This window comes from Diabrotica undecimpunctata, chromosome 2, assembly GCF_040954645.1.
Source record: "Diabrotica undecimpunctata isolate CICGRU chromosome 2, icDiaUnde3, whole genome shotgun sequence".
Classification (NCBI taxonomy): Eukaryota; Metazoa; Arthropoda; class Insecta; order Coleoptera; family Chrysomelidae; genus Diabrotica; species Diabrotica undecimpunctata.
In genome coordinates this window covers 87,714,579-87,735,080 of record NC_092804.1, presented here as the reverse complement: position 1 = coordinate 87,735,080, position 20,502 = coordinate 87,714,579, and the positions used below count along the sequence as shown (strand labels likewise).

The 20,502-nt window shown below is 31.6% G+C and overlaps 1 protein-coding gene across 1 annotated transcript in view; it reads right to left on the bottom strand.

The window, feature by feature from the left end:
- Kaz (E3 ubiquitin-protein transferase Katazuke) overlaps window positions 1-15,402 on the bottom strand; it is a 369,805-nt gene extending 354,403 nt beyond the window's left edge. The window contains exon 1 of the mRNA XM_072523188.1: window positions 15,247-15,402. Coding sequence (XP_072379289.1) covers window positions 15,247-15,285 — 39 coding nt within the window. The 5' untranslated portion in view covers window positions 15,286-15,402. The remainder of the gene's footprint in view (window positions 1-15,246) is intronic.
- Window positions 15,403-20,502: the final 5,100 nt, after the last annotated feature.

The following is a 20,502-nucleotide window of genomic DNA, read 5'->3' as shown; positions in this document are numbered from 1 at the left end:
AGCTATAGAAAATATTATTCAATCTCTTCATGATAATGAAAAATGTCGTTGATATGAAATATGCCTCTTAGTCTGTTCTCTGCATCTATTAACACATAACTATTTAGTCCATTCTGATTTTCAATTGTATATGGACCTTCAAACATTGGTTGTAATTTCTTACAACGGTTTTCTTTAACATTACTTTTTCTAAGTGAACGAATTAACACTAGGTCTCCTTTTTGAAATGTGATTGGTTTTTTTATATTTCGATTTTGTCTTCTGATATATTTTTCAGCTTTCCTCCTAATTCGGTTATTCACTTTCTGCATTACTTGTTCTAACATATCCTGATTATATTCACTAATCCACTTTCTGTTTCCTATATGGCCAAACATTAAATATTCTGGTACTTCCTCTGTATTCAAATTATGTGTATTATTTAAAAAATACTCTACTTGTGGTATATGTTGCTGCCAAGTTTCGTGTTGATTTTGGCACAGTATCCTTAAATATTTTATAACTTCTTTAATATATCTTTCTGCAGGATTTGCCTGAGGATGTCTGATACTTGTAAAATGAATGTTGATTCCCTTTTTCTCACAAAATGCCCGAAATTTTTGGTTGTTAAAATATGTAGCTAAATGGTCCTATTTCTTCGAAAAATTGATTAATATATAATTTTAATGTTTCAACATTTGTTCTGGAGCAGGGATATAGTTTAATAAATTTTGTATATAAATCAACTATCACTAGTATATGCTTTTTTCCTGTTGGACTGAGAACTAAATTTGAAATAAAATCCATGGAAACTGTATTTGGTTTTTCATATACAACATTAGATTTATATGTGTTCTGGTTTTTGAAATTCTTTTCTTTGTTTAGTTGACATATTGGGCATTGGGTAGTAATTTCCTTTGCTATACTTATGTCATTCTTTGCAAAATAATTGTCCCTAAATAGCATCCATAGCTTTCTTGAACCAATATGCATATAATTGTTATGTAAATTTTTCAATATTTTCTTTGCTAAAGTTCTAGTTATTACATATACTTCTATGCCATTTATTATTTTATAATATACTCCATCTTTCCTAAGGACTTTTTGTTTTTCACTCAAATTGATCTGATCTCTTATAATTTCTTCTTTAGAATATAATCCAGTACTTTCTACTAATTGATTTAATCCAATTTTTATTGTTCGCTGCCCTTTTTGTGATGTATTTTCTAACCTTGATAAAGCATCTGCCACTATATTGGATTTTCCAGAAATGTATTTGATTTCAAAGCAGTATTCACTAAGTATTAGACTCCACCTATGTATTCTACTGTTTCCATATTTGTTATTTAATATAGACGTTAAAGCTTGGTGATCTGTTTCTATTGTAAATTCATTACCCAACAAATAAAATCTTAATTTTGTGACACAGTGTATTATACTTGCTAGTTCTAATTCTGAAACTGAGTAACCCTTTTCATGTGGCTTTGTGATTCTTGAAATGAATTGTATTGGGTATTCGACCCCATCATGTATTTGTAATAATACCCCTGATAATCTCTCTATTGATGCATCTGTTCTTAATATGAATGGCTGTGTGTAGTCAGGATAGTATATTTTCAAATTTGACAGAAAAATGTTTTTAATCTCTTGGAATGCTAGTTCTCTTCTCTGATCCCATCTCCATTTTACACCTTTTCTCAGTAGTTCAAGTAATGGAATTTCTTTTATACTTAGATCTGGTATCATCCTTTTATAATAATTAATTATTCCAATAAATCCTCTTAAAGTTCTTAAATTGTGTGGTGTTTTATATTCCTGAATGACTTGTGTCCGTTCTGGATCCATTTCGATTCCCTTAGTGTTAAGTTTATAACCTAGATATATGACTTCTTTTTGAAAAAATGTACATTTTTCTTGATTTATTTTTAGTCCAACTTTGTCTAATCTATTTATTATAATTTTTAGGTGTTTCTCATGATCTTCAGCAGTTTTAGAAAAAATTAATATATCATCAATGTAGTGAATTACAAAATGTTCATATTGATCCAAAATATCATGAAGACATCTACATAGAGCACTGCAAGATGATTGAAGTCCAAATGGTACTACTTTGAATTGATATACTACTCCATCTATCTGAAATCCTGTATACTGTCTACTTTTTCTTTCTAGAGGTATTAACCAGAAACTATGCTGTAAATCGATTTTAGTGAAAAATGACATTCCTGTAATTCTTCCTAATATTCCATCTATACTCATTGGTGCTTCAAATTGCTTTTCAGTAATCTTGTTAATATTCCTTGCATCCAAACATAACCTGATTTCACCTGATCTTTTTCGTACTACTACTATGGGGTTAATAAAACGTGTGTCTGCCTTCTCAATGATCCCATCTTCTAACATATTATTAATTGTTTTGTTTACTTCTTCTCTGTATTTATATGGTATTGGGTATGATTTTGTTTTAAAATCTTTTTCCTCCTTAACTCTTATACTATGGATATAATTCTGTGCAATTCTATTTTCTTTATTGACAAGTCCCTTGTGTTGCTGCAATATGGAAATGACTATTGATTTATATTCTTCAGGGCAATTTAAAACTTTCATCATATCTTCTTCTTTACAAATAACATTATTCTTCATTATGTACTCATTATTCCTTGCTTCCAATTTTACGCACTCCGCCTCGTAGGCATCCATCTGCTTAAAATTTCCATTCCTTAAATGTTCACTACAATAATTATTCTTTACATTCTTTTGGGACATTTCCCTATCATCAAAATACATTTCTTCTTCATAAACATCATTATTTTCTTTTAATAATATCCTATCAACTCTTATTCCTTCTTCCACCTCATCTTTCTGCATAAATTTAATTATTTGCCCTTCCAAAGTTACCATTTTTTCTTCAAAATCTATCTTTACTTTCTTCTTTTCCAATTCATCATTTCCCATTAATATATCAACACATAAATCCTTGACAATAAATCCTTGCATATTAATTTCTTTATTAAAAATATTAATTTTAAAATTGGCTAGTTTATCAATTTCACCCAACTTCTTATTATTTGCACCAACAATTTTAATTTTTGGAATCTTTATTATATCTGATAATTTTAATGTATTAAAAATAAAATTCTCCGAGACTAAAGTACTTTCTGAACCAGTATCTATCATAATCTTAATCATTTTATTTTTGGCCAAAGCATTTATATAAATTAAATTAATAGAGTCAATAATTTTATCTTCATCTAGAGAAATAAATTCAGAAGGTTTTTCATAATAGCAATGGCCTAACTTGTAATTCAGAAAGTTTACTGAACAAAATTTTGATTATTAGAATTGTCAGATCGTATCTGACCACTTGAATCTGATGTCCTATGTCCTTCCCTACTATGACTTCTACTCATATTTTCCTGCCTTGTAGTACTTCGTTCCCTGTCTTCGCAGCTTCTATTCCTTCGAGCACAATTTACCTGTCTGTTATAGTTAGGTCGCTCTGTATTTCTTCTATTGTTAAAATCTTGTCTATTATTATTAGTACTGTTATTAAAATGTTGTTTATTATAATTACTGTTATTATTATTAAAATTTTGTAAATTATTACCATATCTATAATTATTATATGATTGTCTATATTGTTGATTATCATTTTTATTATATTGAAAGTTATTATTGTTTTTTCTGTTATTATTATTACTTGTCATATTGCCTCTTTGTATTCTTTGAATAAAATTAATAAAACTATCTATTGTTTGAATATTTTGTACAGTTACGGTTTGCGCAACATCAGCATCAAAATGTCTAGATACATTTAAGACTGTTTCATCCTCTCTAAGTGGTGGTTCTAAATATTTTGCAACTGTTATCAGTTTTAATGCATAATCTACCATATTTGATTTTAAATTGTGATTATACTTTCCAAAATATAGAATTTCTCTAAACTTTGCTTGCTCTAATTCACCCCAATAATAATTTAAAAATTTATTTTCAAATGTTTGAAAGTTATCTAAATCATTTTCAATACTAGCAAACCAAGTTGCTGCATTGTCATTTAATGTCAATCTAATATAATCTTTAATATCATTAATATTATTCACAAATCTTAAGTTATGTTTTAAACTATTTATGTATACTCTAGGATGCAAATTTTTTATATTACCAGAGAATTTAATCCCAGTCTCATTTGTTAAATTTAAGTAAGGTCTCCCTATGTCTCTCATTTGTGAAATATCATCTATTCTCTGTTCCACATTTCTTATTTGATTAAAATTTATTTGGATATTTTGTTGTATATCGTCTAATTTTTCTTCTGTGTTTCTCCTGTCTTCATTAATTTTTACTTCTAAGTTACATTTCTCCAACTCTATTTTCTGTTCTATATCTATTTTATTATCTTGAATAATCCTCTTTACTTCTGTCCTCTCATTGTCTATCCTTTTCTTGTAGTCATTCCGTATACTTTTTATTTCATTTGCTACTTTTTTCTCTGCAGCTTCAAGTTTTTTATCCATTTGTTTTACAATTTTATTATTATTATCTTCTATTTTCTTTTCTAATTTTCTATAATTCTCTTCCAATTTCTGTTCCATTTTTTTCATGTCTTCTTTGACTTCTTTTGAATTCTCTTCCAATTTTTTTATGTCTTCTTTGATTTCTTGTAAATTCTGTTCCATTTTGTGTTCTATTTTTTTCGTATTCTCTTCCATTGTCTTGTTCATCTGCATCATTAATGACATCAAAGCTGCCATATTGACATTTTCCTCTCTTTCTGGATTCATTTCTGCAGTATCTTGTGGAGCTTGTACTAAACTCTCCTCTTGTATAGGTTGTGTTTCTACTTCCACATCTTCTTCATTCTTTTTGCTTCTTGTACCTTTCTTTCCTTGAGACATTTTGAGACTTTACTTGTTCAAATATAATTAAAAATAAAATCTATAATTTTTCCTTTCTACTGATAATTAATTTAATTATATGAGAGCACTTATCTTTCCAAACTAATTCTTTTAAATAGAGAGCCCCCACGTTGGGCGCCAAATTGTTATGATGTATTGTTTGTTTGAATGATGAGCAATGAGTATTTTTAATAATATAATATATAGGGTTTTTATCGCGGTTCTCAAAGAATTAGCTTGTAAGTACTTTTTTAAATTATCTTTATTATAACTATTATGAAACACACATATATATCTAACTTAGCCAATGTAAATTTAAAATAAACTATCTTTAAATTGATATTCTTATAAAACTAATTAAATTCTATAGACAATGTAAAATTTAAACAAACTATCTTCAAAATTGAAATTGTTATGACACTAACTAAATTATATTAACAAAATTTTGTACCTTTCTTTCACTGAATGCCTAAATGAACTGTTTTCCACTATATAGATTCTAATCACCACTGAATGTCTTCGTACTTCAGTTATCCTTGTTTTTTGTGAAATTACTTTTTCCAATTATCAGCTTCTACCAATTTAAGATATAGTTTTCTTCACCAGCATTTATACACCACCAACCAAACCAGCAAACAGCATTTATATTTATTCTTATTTTCAATATACCAATATCCAATTATTATAAGTTGATTTATACTAATCTCCAACCATAATATAATTTAATTTCTTCCAATATACCTTTTTTTATCTTCAATAATTATTTGTGTATAATTATAAATGTGCATTAAATTATATGCATAATTTTTAATCTTCATTTAACTCACTATATTAAACAATTGGACTATCTCCAACTAACTTTCATATTTCTTATTAAACTGCTTGACTGACTTACTAAAACTGTGAACAATTGACTTCACTAACTAATCTACTAACTTTCATAATAAACTGCTTGACTTCTGACTAAAAACTTCCATCTTGAATCCAAATCACGGGTATTTATATCTTTTTGGATATTCTAGAACCATCTGGTAAGAGATCATGTTCCAATTTGTTCTATTTCTTCGATATCGATGTTCTCGAAAAAAATATCTGTTCTATCCACCGACATAATCATTATTCCAGAATGTTCGACCGTAAACAATGGTCACACTCTGCACTCTGGAGAATTCGTTAATGTTCCATTGATAATTTTGTTGACATTTAGGCTTTTCAGATCAGAATAAACATTCAAATTAGTAACTAACACTCTAATTTAATAAAATACACATTTCAAACAATATATTATTATAACCCCACTTTATATTCCCTATAATTCTTAATTTCTATCTGTCAATTATTTACTGTATAGTTGGTTGCCTAGGCACATGGCTCACTTAACTATATTTACAACATTAAAATACAACTTTTTACACTTATTATATGCTAATTTATTAAAAATACCCTCACATAAATAATTTTTATTAAATTCTCTAGTATATAACTTATTTAAAACAACCAAATATCTAATATTATGTAGTATATAACTTATAAATTATTTTCTATAAACCCTAATCGTCACAATATATATATATTTTTATAGCCCTTTTTCTATCCGAATTGTCGAATAAAGGCCTCTCCCATTTCTCGCCATTCATCCCTGTTGTGTGCTAGGCGTTTCCACATTGGTCCTGTGACTCTTTTGATATCGTCGCTCCAGCGCGTTTGAGGTCTTCCTCTTGGTCTCTTCGCATCGTACGGTCGCCAGTTTCCGACTTCTTTGTTCCATCTACCATCTTGGAGACGTTCGTTGTGTCCAGCCCATTTCCATTTTAATTTAGCTGCTTGTTTCGCGGCGTCCTTTATTTTTGTTTTGTTCCGGATTGCTTCGTTCGTTTGCCGATCTATTAGTGAGATACCAAGCTTCTGTCGTTCCATGGCTCGCTGAGTTTTTCGAATCTTGCCCATGTTCTTTTTTGTGAATGTCCAGGTTTGAGATCCGTAAGTGAGAACGGGAAGGATACAAGAATCGAACACTTTGGTTCAAAGGTTTTGGGATATCTTTTTGTCTTTTAGTATGTATGAGAGTTTTCCAGATGCGGCCCATCCCATTCTTACTCGTCTGCTTATTTCGGTAGTTTGGTTTTCTTTGTTTACCTTGATATTCTGACCCAGATATATGTATTCTTCTACATGTTCCACTTTTGTTCCTTGGATGGTTATCGTCGGTTGATCATCTTTATTCGACATTAGCTTAGTTTTACTCAGATTCATTTTCATTTTCATATATAATAGTGTATATATATATATATATATATATATATATACTATTTATATATACATACACATATATGTATACATAATACATCTCGCGATAGTGGTGACGGTCGCGAATTCAATGCTTTTTCCCCATCCAAAAAGTGTATAACGCCGCTAAAGAAGTTTTTACTTTAAAAATATTTTAACTCAAAAAAATGATTTAACTGACACTTGCTTGATAACTTAGTTTATAGATAACCCATAAATCTCGTTAGTCTCTTGGGTCTGCTGTTCTCAAAATTGTTGTAGGTGTTTGTTTCTCTGGACACTGTTATTTTCTCTGGTTCTTGATTTACGTTGACCTCATACGCAGGTTTCAATCTATCGACGGAAATTGTTACTTCTTTTTCGTTTACACGAACGACAAATGTTTTGTCTCCTCGTTTAACTACTGGAAAAGGTCCGTGATATGGATTATCTAAACCGTTTTTGATTGTGTCACGGCGGAGAAACACGTGAGTGGTGGTTTTCATCTCTTTGAAAATAAAAGTGTTTTTGGACCCATGTTGCGACGGTTGCTTAGGACGGAGATTTTCAAAATGGTTTCGAAGTGTCTTCAAATAAATGTGAGCACTGTCGTCGGTGTTTATTTGCGACGAAAACAATAATTCACCGGGCAAACACAATGGTTCTCCATAAACGAGTTCGGCGGCTGAAGTACCTAAATCTTCTCTCCACGCTGCTCGTATCCCCAGTAACACTGAAGGAAGGCTTTCGGTCCATCGAATATTTTCATGGCATCGAATTGCCGCTTTTAATTGTCGATGAAATCTTTCCACCATGCCATTTGCTTGAGGGTGATAGGCGGTTGTTCTTAAATGGATAGTTCCAGTTAATTTTTAGATTGATTTAAAGAGATGTGATTCGAATTGTTGACCTTGATCCGTTGTGATGGGCTTGGGAGTGCCAAAACGAGCTATCCAACCAGAAAAATGTTCTGGCTACTGTATCTGCTTCTTGATTGGGAAAGCTTCCGGCCAACGCGTAAAACGGTCTGTTAAACAGTATGTTTCCTGCAGAAATCGGCATCACTATGTCTATGTGAACATGTTCGAATCGGCTGGAAGATGGTAGGAAACTTCCAGTCGGTGGAAGGTGGTAGGAAACAATGTGGCGCGATATTTTTGATTTTTGGCACTGTAGACACGCTCGAGTCCATTTTCTCACATCTGATTTGATTGAAGGCCAAACATATCGCTGTGTGATCATCTTCACAGAACTGTTGATTCCAGGATGTCCTAGATTATGCATGGTGCTAAAAATTGTTATTCATGGTGCTAAAAACTGTTATTCGGTGTGGTTTCGGTACAAATGGTCTGGCTGTAGACGTTGCTACGTCACAGTACAAACTAACGTTTTGTTCCGGAAACTATATTTTCTTTAATTGCAAAGATTTTTCTCTCTTAAGTACGTTTTTAGTTCTGGATCTGTTTCTTGTGCGAGAGCTAAGTCCATGAAACGTTGGAAGGTCTTTCTTGATGCTATCGACTCGAGATAGTGCGTTTGCTACAATATTTATTAATCCAGAGATGTGCTGAACGTTGGTGCAAAACTGCTTTATAAAATCTAAATGTCGAAATTGTCTAGGACTGCATTTGTCTAGCTTCTGTGTAAAAGCGAAGGTGATTGGTTTGTGATCAGTGTATATGGTTATTTCTTTGCCTTCGATCATATGTCTAAAATGTTTTATAGCTAAATATATAGCCAATAATTCTCTGTCGTACGCACTATATTTCTTTTCACTAGGTGAGAATTTTTTGGAAAAGAAAGCCAAAGGTTTCATACCTGTATCCGTTTTTTGTTGTAATAGAGCTTCAGCACAAAAATCGGAAGCATCACAAGTGATGGAGATATCAACATTGTTTACAGAGTGGCTCAGTAAAGTAGCTTTAACTAAACTACTTTTGCAGTCCTCAAAGGCTTGGATCCACTGTGGTGTCCATTCAATTGGTGCTTTTCCTTTGACATTTCCTTTTAGGGCATCATGTAGTGGTGCTTGAAGCTCAGCTGCATTGTGTATGAACCTTCGGTAGAAGTTCAACACATCTAGAAATCTACGCAGGTCTTTCACTGTTTTAGGATGAGTGAAATTTTGTACAGCTGCTACTTTTTCTTGGGGAGGTTTGAGTCTTTTGAAAATTTCTTCTAAATGCGATATATGCTGTTCTTCGGATTCTAATGCAATGAGAATGTCATCGATGTAGGCGTAGGCGAAATTAAGACCACGTAAAATTTCATCTATGAAACACTGGAAGGTCTGTCCTGCGTTTCTTAAACCAAAAGGCATATTATAAATATTCGTACAGTCCTAATGGTGTGGTAACGGAAGTTTTTGGTATATCTTCGGTTGCTACTGGTATATGGTTGTATGCTCTAACAAAATCTATTGTAGAGAAAACGATCTTACCAGCTAGCGACTGACCGAAGTCTTGGAATTGGATATTGATCTGGAATAGCCCTTTGGTTTAGACGTCGATAATCTCCACAGGGTCTCCATTCCTCACCTTTCTTCAGGACCATATGTAGTGGTGTAGACCAGTTACTTTTTGATGGTTTTATGATGCCTAGTCGCAGAAGATTTTCGAATTCTTTTTTAGCCCACTGCAATTTATCAGGTGCTAATCGTCGAGGCTTAGAGAAAACTGGTGGACCTGGTGTTATATCGATGTGGTGCTTGGTTTGATGTTAAATGTCTTTCAGAATACCGGCGGGTCGCGTGATTTCCGGAAACTGAACTAACAGCATATGGTAACGCGACACTTCTGTGATTGTCTTTACGCTGCTATCGAAACAATCTTTAACGAGTCCCTTCGTTCGAAGAGTTGTAGTACTGTCTATTAAACACTGGTTAGCAATCTCTACTAGGAGAGCGAAATGTGATAAAAAATCAGCTCCTATAATAGGCTTTGAAATGTCCGCTACTACGAAACGCCACGTAAAATCACGCCTTAATCCGATATTTAATGTCAATGTCAAGTTAACATAACCGTATGTTGCGATCACAGTGTCATTGGCCGCGTATAGTTCATATGTAGTCTTTTCGCGCGCGCCCAGTACATATTTTCTGGGAAACACGCACAAATCTGCGCGATTAAAAAATCTGCCTGATTAAAAATTGTTTTTTAGTTTCAAAGTCTGTTACGAAAAGGCGGCGGGACCTTGGGCTTGGATCAGATGCCGCACTTACCGATTGCCCGTGGTGTTTTCCTGGTGCTTGGTCTTTGTCTTGAGGTGCTGCAATTACGACGGTATGTATTAGTTTGTGGTTGAGCAGTGGGGATGTTAGATAGCTGAATTTTCATTTCAGCTAATTCGGCTGTTAATTTTCCGATGGTGATTTCAAGAGCAGTGGCCGTTTCCGAAATTTGTGTTCTAGGAGGTACGGCTTCGAAAACTGTATCTGCTAGCTCGGCAACTGTGTCTAAATCAGCGTTTGATTGGGTAGCTAAAATAGCCTGTGTAGAGGATGGCAGTCTACCTAACCACAGAGATCTTATAATATTATCTGGTACCGTTGTGCCTGCTAAAGACTGTAAATGTCGTAAGAAATGAGAAGGTCTTCGATCGCCCAACTCTTCATGCTCGAGTAATCTTTTATTTTTTTTTTGTTGTGATGCACTGAGTCTCTTAATTAATTCTGTTTTCAACTTTACATACCTGTCTGTAGCTGGTGGTGATACAATGATGTCTCTCACTTCGGATATGTATGCCGTTTCTAGATAAGCAACTATATAATTGAATTTTGTTTCGTAACTTGTAATGTTTGCTAGTGCAAATTGGTTTTCTACTTGCAGGAACCATATTTCGGGATCGCTGGCACAGAACGGTGGAATTTTCACTGATACGCGATCCACTTCTGTAGCACCATTTTTGGCACTATCTCGCATTTTCACTGTTTTAACCGGCAAAAGTATATTATCAACATTATTCTTTTTAAACGTTCACGGGGTCACCAATGTTCCGTGGTTGTGTGGATGCGTGTGATAAACTTATTTACCACGGAAGCAAAAATAAAAAATAATTGAATCGAATAAAACTTAAAAAAAAGATGTTAATAATATTTATTTTGTAAAACGTAATTAATTCTCGAAGGGATTGTATGTATCGCGACCCAATCCAAATTGTGTCTCAATGATTACTGAAAACTAAAACTCAACACAGAACACACGTTCTTTGTTTTAAAAGCCAGGCCATAAACTTTTATTATAGGGCTGGTCGTTATATTAATTTCGTTTCCCATAAATGCAACACACTCAAAATGAATAAGTAATTAAAGTGTCGAGCATATCTAATATCTGTAGTAAATAAAAATATTGAAAAAACACATTTCTATTTCATATGAGATTTTATCAGATTTTTTTATTTAATTTTTGAATACAAAAATTTAATTCGTAATTAGCTTGTCGCTATATATGTAAGATATAGGCATCGAGCAAAAAGACAAAAGAGGGAATCTAATCGTTATGAAAAGGAGACCAAAAAAGTGGCCTCTGATGGCGGACATATCCGGAAATGCGAATGCGCCAAATTTAAATTTCATGACACTTCACAATAATCATACAGTGGTGTAGGGGTTCTAATTTATCTATTTATTTGTTATATTACATAATATTAATATTACATAATATTAATACATAATACACTTTTTTTAACACTAAAACATAATAAAGTTTTAATTAAATAATAACAATAATAGTCTTAATTGTTAAAAAACTTCAATAGAAAATACAAATAATCTTTCATGTGACAGTTGGGACAAACAATAACATCAGCAATAACATAACCCAACTAAATTTGATTTCTTAAACAAGGAAATAGTCTCTCTTTCCTTGTTTAATGTGGCCTCTCAAGATGGCATTTCCTGTCTAACAATATTTTTGCCACCACTACCTTTACATTCCCTCTTTTGTGTTTTTGCTCGATGGATATAGGTAAGGGAGATACAGAAGATATGTTGTCTCTTTCTTTCTCTCTCGAGAATAAAAATGTTCCTTTTGTAAATATATTTAATGTTTATTAATATTATTATTATTATTTAATTAATATTATTATCATGGCAAATTAAACATATGCGTAAGTAAGTTATGTATATTCATTGTCACTTTTAAATACTTACGAATATTACATTTTAATTTTTATTGTAATATATTGAATTATGTTGCAGTGTATTGTATTGTATTTTTATATTAATAACAAAATAAACAATGAATTTTACTGCAGAGTATGTGTAAAAATTTTTTTTTTGCATTCAACTCCTTTCATAAATATATGAAAATAAAAATATACATTTCCATCAAAATATTGATTCAATCCTTCATTTACTATACTCCTATTACAGGTCAAATGTTGTTTATATACAGCAAACGATGCACCATATACCTATATACCTAATTCTGTTTCTCTTTCTGCTCTCTCTTACCTATAACATTACTTTACATTGCAGTAATGGTTGTGCAGATTGACGCCCATATAAATTTGCAACGGCGAACGCGTGTATAGAAGTACAACTTCTACCGGCAGCCCCATTGGACTGATACATCCGTTTTATTTTCTTAATACGATGATATAAGGTTGCCTGAGAAAAAAATGGTCACAAATTAGGGTTGCCAGCTGTTAAAAACGCGAGGTATCAAAGATAAGGCAAAATAGATTTAGCGCGCTACGACACTGGTTTGACAAGTGACAATATGTATATGTAATATTATTATTATATAGTTGGTTCACTATTCCCAGTCCGAATTGTTTAGTGAATTTAGTAGTTTTTTTGCGAAGTTAGTTACTTTTTAACAGACTAGAAGTGGCTGCAAATTACTATACAACCCAACACACATACTCACAGCCAATATTAATAGTAAACAAACTAAATAGTAAATAAAATGGAACTTTACGAATTACTGAAAATCAATGTTTATTTTATTTTACTATTTTGTATAACACTGCAGAAAAAAGGGTATTGGAAAACTGGAATTGATTGAATGAAAAAGTATATTAAAGATTTTACCATAAGGCCTATTTTGCATATTAACATTTAAACCAATCACGGATGAAATCTCGCAGTCAATTTGACCTGATAAATTGACCAATTTATCATTTTCCACATTCAGCAAATTCAAAAGATTTCTGATACTGGAATAGAGAAAGGAATGCAGAAAATGCATTCTACACTGCCTATACAAGCTATAACAACTATATAATGGGATAAATTATAATATATAGCAAATAAAGGCATTTGACTGTTAATTAAACATAATATTGTTTTATACAACCCACATAACCTATTAATGTTATCATTATCAGGATCGTCAAAATATGTAAAAATTAGACAACTAACTATTTGAGTAAACAAGTAACAAGATTTGGGGTTGTATGGCAGTTTCAGGGTTAGGATGATTTTAATTTATTAAGCATACCATAAATGCTGCAAAATATCAACAAATACCTCAAAATAGCCTACTACCAAGTATTGTGAAATAAATACCTGCAGAAATTATATTTTTCAGCAGGATGAAGCGACCTTTTATTGGCCAGAAACACAAACAACTGTTTTACAAATGATAAGATAAATGTCTTTTCTTTGCCTTTTAACAGACCTGACCTAAATGTCATTCAAACAGAAAAGCATAAAATGAAACAGACACTAAAAAATAACTCACAACTTTAAAAACCAACATAGAGCAGATTTGTAATGAATAGTGCAGATCCTTGGTTAAGTAAATGCCTAACCAAATTAAAATGGCCACAGAGCATAAGGAAGGTGCTACTCCATTTTAAATATAAATATTTTCTCTTTATGTCCCAATATTTGGTTGCCAACAAAATAAACATTCTTTATTATTAATTAGTTCTGTTAGAGTAAGTATATTTCGTTTTCTGTTGCGGATTGAATCTACTTTATTAGTAATTAACTAAATACATAGTACACAGCAATACAATACAAAACATGATTAGAAAAAAATAAACTGTCAACTATCTGAATTTTGCATGTATTTTAGTTTTTTTTTCATTATATAGTTGTTAGGGCTCATATATGCTTTTTATGGCAATCATAGTAGGGACACCAAATAATCAATTCATACTCTACTGACCTCACCAGTTAACAATACAGCATCTTAATTGTGTTCACAAGAAAATCCTTAGATAATTGATTAATTAACCCTAACATTTTGAATGATTTAAAACTAATAACCTTCATATGTACTTTAAAGTTAAAAATATAACTTTAAATACAATACCTAAATCTTTTATTTCTAATGCTCTAAAGACTGGCTCTAATGACTTTTATTTCTAAACACTGGCAAATGCAGGATATACAATAACATATATAAATATTTAGCTCCTAACAATTTCAAACTGTCCACTGGTAGAGTTTGGGTCTTCTTGTAAGAGTACAATACCAACTGAGTAATCAATAATTCTGAACACTTATCATCTGCAAAGATAAGCAACAAACCACAGATTATAGATGATCTAATATTGTTTACAAATAAGTCAAAACATGTGAATGTGAATGAATGTGAACCCTGAAGTACTCCCACAAGCACATGTATAATAAATTGCCAATCTTCCGAAATCCTTCTGAAGAAAGACCTGCTAAACCCCAGAGCAGAAAGTTTGGCAATTAGCAAATAGTAATTGTCTAAATCAAAGACTTTTCAGAAATTGGTATAGATAGAGTCAACAGTTCCTCTCAATATTGTCAAACATAATCTAAAATACCAGATAACTATTTTTAATATTGAGAATTTGAAGATAATTTATCATCATTTAATACATTAAATTATGACCACTGCCAAGAAAATGCAAGAACACTAAGAAAACATACATTTTTTTATTGTATAATGGTTTTAGATCACTATATAACACATGTTATAATAAACAGTATAGTGGCATTTTGCAGTTTCCAAAATTATCAGCTTTAAAATAAGTACATAAAAATTTGGACAGTTCCTGTTTCATTAATAATTCATTTCCATTTTTATATAATGTAAATTAAATACAAAGCTTTTTAACTTCCATTTGAAAATATAGCACAAAACGAAAAATATGTTTTTAGTTAAATTTTTCATATGCTTACTTTTAATGTAGGATGTTCCAGAGACTTTACATCTGCCATTTTGAGACTAAGGATAAGGACTAAGTAATAGTAATGTATAAAAACAAATAAAATTCACACCAGCAGATGCCAGCAGAGATGACACAGACACGACCTCGAAAACAGCTGATACAAATGTCAGAACGTGGTCAGAACATTTAAGGATTGTCAGACTCAGAAAATAGGTCAAAGATCCCTGCCGATTCTTTGAAGGACGTCATTTTGGTTGCTTGTATGTTTTAAGTTAAATAAATATTTTATTAAATTATATTAGTATATAAAGTAATTTAATTAGCGTTCTCGATATGATCTATGGAAGAATTAATATACTAAAAAAGCTGAAAAGACTTGCATTGGAACAGCAAATATATCTAGGACACAGAATAAGAAACAATCAGAATGCCCACTCTCCATAGAAAATTAAGTACGCGAATCTCGTTCGCGCAGACGTTTTGCCATGTTTTAGTCGGAACCACGGAACGAGTGCTGTTCAGTAAATAAATAAAAATTATTCTGGCGTCCAAACGAATTTGCTTTACATCGACGGTTTATAAAGATACCGACGCAAATGCTAATTTGTAGTTTCGAGTAATAGCGGCTGAAATTTATATTAATTTAACAAAGAAGCTACCTCTCAGCAGTATACGCCACTATTAGATAATCAAAATAACACTAACTCGCTCTGTTTTAACTCGTTACTGACTTATCTGCATGAAATTCAATTACATAAAAAAAACATTGTGATTAAAAGAGTACTCCTTAAAAATATTGTGACCCAACTGTAAAAAAGATCATCAGTGAGTTTTAAAAATATAGTGACGCATGTACAAGAAGTGTAAAATATTTTAATAAAAACGTTAAAAACTTTAGCGAATTTAAATATTTAGTGACGCATCTGCAATGAGAGTCGTTCTATTTAAATAAAAGCGTTAAACAGCAGAGGGATTTTTAAAAATGTATTGACGCTTCGACCAATATAACATTTTACTCACCAAAATCTATGACCTTCCTCACTGAAGATTTATGCACGACTGACGGAAGGTACGATACGACGTGACACTATCTTCTGCACAAAATGGCTCAGATTCGCGCCAAAAATTAACACGCCTAAATTTTCAACGCCTCCTATTAGTACATTTTCAAAGTAACAGAAGTGTCGCTATCATATAAAAATAGAGCAAAAAATTACGAAAATTTTGATACCAAAAACTCAAAAATCGATTTTTTGCAGATACGTCGGTATCTTTATAAACCGTCGACATGTATTTCTCCCATAAGAAGTTGGAAATGTTGATTTTTTAAATATTTAAAGAATAAATAAGGACTTTCGCTTCTGAATATCCATTCTGTATGATTCGTTTTATTTGTTGTTCGTGAATTTGTGAGGTAAGAGTATCAAAGTATGTACGGTCTGTCCCAAACCCTTCTTTCAGTGCGTCACTAATTTTGACATAATCTAGGATTTTAAGAATGTCGAGAATTATTGCATGTCATTTTAGTAAAATTTGACAGTTGCAGGATCGTAATCCCTCTTTTTCTAAGTGAAAATAATTTAATAATTTTAATATTAGTCTTTGTTCTTTCTCGATATATCTCGGCATATTTAAAAGATTTTTATGACAATAAATACAAAATTAAATTTTCACTGTAAAATGTCTGATAATACTAACCTGGAATCTTATATACTAAAACGCTAAGCCCTTTTCTTGTCCACCACTTTACTCAAAAACCATATTAGATAATTAAAATATTTTTTCGGAATATTATTAGTATTACGTATGAGATTGTCAAGATATACTTTTGGTACAAAAATTCACTTCCGGTTTTGAGATTACCGGAAGTTAAAATTTACTTTAAGTTTTAGACCCCACAATGTATATATGGATCGAAAGGTCTCGTCGAGACGAATCTAAATATGTACTTCCGGTTGCGATCCGACACCGGAAGTGACCCAAAACGCGCATAAAACGTCAAGATAGAGCAAATCTGACACCGGATTCGTAATTAGCATGCAAAATTAACTGCTAAATGATAACATTGTAACAAAAAACATTGTTTTCGACGAAATATTTCGTGATATTTAATACACTTTTTACTTGCATTATTATTGATGAATGTTATGTATATTCTTGCTTATATTGTTTGTATTGATCTCTTAATTTTTCTCGCAAAATAAAAATTTCATTTAAAAAACTCGATGTCGAGTTGGTCCGCTAGTGACAATTATTTTATCAGTTGACGTTGTGAAAGTACTGTCAAGATCGAGACCTTCTGCGTCAAATTATATTTATGCGCATCATCGATTGGATATCTTTTTAGCGTATTCTAAACTCCAACCAATTATACACCCGTAAGTAGAATTAGCTTTACGATAAATAATTTTCTAGTTCTATGTATAATAATCACACACTCACGTTTTTTTCTGTCACTTCCAGCTCAATGTGTTAGAGAGAATTCGATCAACTATGACGCACTGAAAGAAGGGTTTGGGACGAACTATATTAAGATATTTACTGTTAAAGTTTAAATTTTGAGGTTCTATAGTGTTAGCAAGTGTTAGATTAAAACTTTAATTATTTTTTCCTTATTTCAAAGTATTTTGTTGTTGTTTTTATATCAGGATATTTCAATATTAATCAATAAATCATTTAATTTATTTACGAAGTTGAAAAATATTTAAATTTATGTTTTATTCTTTTTTAGGTGCCAGTAATTTTGTCCCATGAAAGTACTAAAGATATTCGTTTTATAAGGACTGTTATTTTATTATACATCCATCCTATTATTAATAAAATGGTTATGTGCTTTGCTCCAAATTGTAAACATTACAGTGAGCAAAAAACATGCAAGTTTTTTTGTATTCCCTTCCAAAATTTCAGAGGAGCAGAAGTGGATAAATCCCATGAGGTAAAAGTAGTTATTAGTTTGTTTTAATATTGCTTATATTTTAGATATTCTGTGATTGTCTTTTCAGATTTATACTATGTATCTGGTCTGATTTTTAAAGATAATTTAAAATGTAATTGTTCCCTTAAGGTGGGTACACATATGCTCCGAATGCCGTCTCGAACTCCGTCGCGTTCTCAAGTGTGGACGGAGTCATGCAACCGCGTACCGTACCTCGACGCGTCAACAACGTTCATCGAAGCGATCCATCGGTTGTCGGTAAAATGCCTTCGCATCAAAAGAAATTTGAGCGCGACAATGTACACCGCGAATTCATGTTTGGACTAGCTTGCGAATATTTTATCGAATCTCCAGTCATTCAAAATAGTCAGTCTGTTATTTTGAAGGTTGAAGGTGTTTTTAAAGTTGAGTGCATCAAGATGGAATGGACGGAAGAGAATAGTTTACTCTTAATCGAAAATTATCGGGAAAAAGAGATATTATGGGATACAAATAATCCCAGATACTACAATAAGATAAAAAAAAAACGATGCATGGGAAGAGATTGCTTCTAAAATGCAAATTACAGTGGATGAGTGTAAAAAAATGACCAATCTTCTATCTGGATTACGGAGAGAAAATCTTGCATCTTGCACATGCAAATTCAACTCAATTACTGCTGGAACGGTAAAATGTTTGGTACAAAGTACGGAGCGGTGTTCGGTTCGTTACTTATTTCAATGCCCCCTGTAACAACGTCGCGAACTTCTGTTGATCGAGTCGCTGTACGCGACGGGGTTCGAGACGGTATTCGGAGCATATGTGTACCCACCTTTAGATGTTAAAATGTAATATGTACAATAATTTTAAAACTGTAATTTATCACATGTCATAAAATTTACAAATTACATACATGAAAAGAAGTAAACAAAAAAACAATTTAAAATCGATTAAACTAAATTACACAGCTAATAGCATCAAAGATATTAATTGCACTTGAATTTGGTATATTAAATTTTTTAAACACTCACTATGGCAATTTGAAAGAAAGGTTTACACATAATGTTATATTACAACTAAAAGTCCTTATTCGCTACTTAAACTAGGAGATCTTTAGTCTTGTACAGAATAAAATCAGGGACACCTAAAAAGAATAAAATATTAATTTAAATATTTTTCAACTTCATAACTAATTTCAATGATTTATTGATTTACATTAAAACAACCCTGATAAAAACAACAACAAAACTCTTTAATATAAAGAAAACATAATTAAAGTTTTAATCTAACACAATATAACCTCAAAATATGAACTTTGACAGTAAAATTACACCAACTGACCAACTGTCTTCTTCTTCTTCTTCTTTTTGGCTTTTATTCTTCTGAATAATCAGCCAGTACATTTGTTTTGTTAATTTTTGGGCCACTGTCGTAAGTCTGAGAATATCTCATGCCCTATTATCAATTATCATTGACATATAGACATTTTTTCTACAAATCTACATTTTATTTATATCTGATGAGAATTTTGATAATTTTAGGGTCAATCTCGCATAGAAGCATTGGTATGTTAATTGGGGTTTTAATATTAATTTTGATCAGCTCCTGATAGACATCATAATCTTTTATTTTGTTTATTGGGCATTCCCAAAATATGTGTTCTAGTGTATCCATTTGCCCACATTCACAGTATGGGTTATCGCGAATGTTGATTTTATATAAATGTACTCCTGTCAGGCAATGACCACTCCTCATTCTAATAATGGTAGTAATATGCCGCCTATCTATGTATGGGATTGTGTCAAACCATGGTTTATTAGGAAAAAAATTTGTATGTTGTTATACCACTTGCCTTTATATTGAAAAGAATTTAACCAATTATTTTGATGCATAGAACATATTTTATTTTTTAATAATGGCATGATATCCAAGTTACTTAATCGAATTTTAGCAGGAATATTTAATTCAGCCCCAATCTTTGCCAGTTTGTCAGCTATTTCATTTCCCTTGATATCATTATGTCCAGGAATCCAACATAATCTAATATCTTTTCCATATTTATTTAAATAGTATAGTTTCTTTTTAACTTGCAAGACTCTGTAATCTTTTGTTGCAGTTATCATATTGTTATTAATGTTGTCTATAGCGCTCTTTGAGTCCGTAAATATTATAGCTTTATCAAAACTTTTTTCCTCACAAATCATTAGACCCTTTTGAATAGCTATTATTTCTACTGTACAGATATTAATAAGTGAAGGAATTTTTTCAGAAAAGGAATAATTTATACTAGGTATGTGTATTCCTATGCCCGTTTTGGCTTCCTCAAGGTTTTGATTTTTTTGTTTTTTTGAA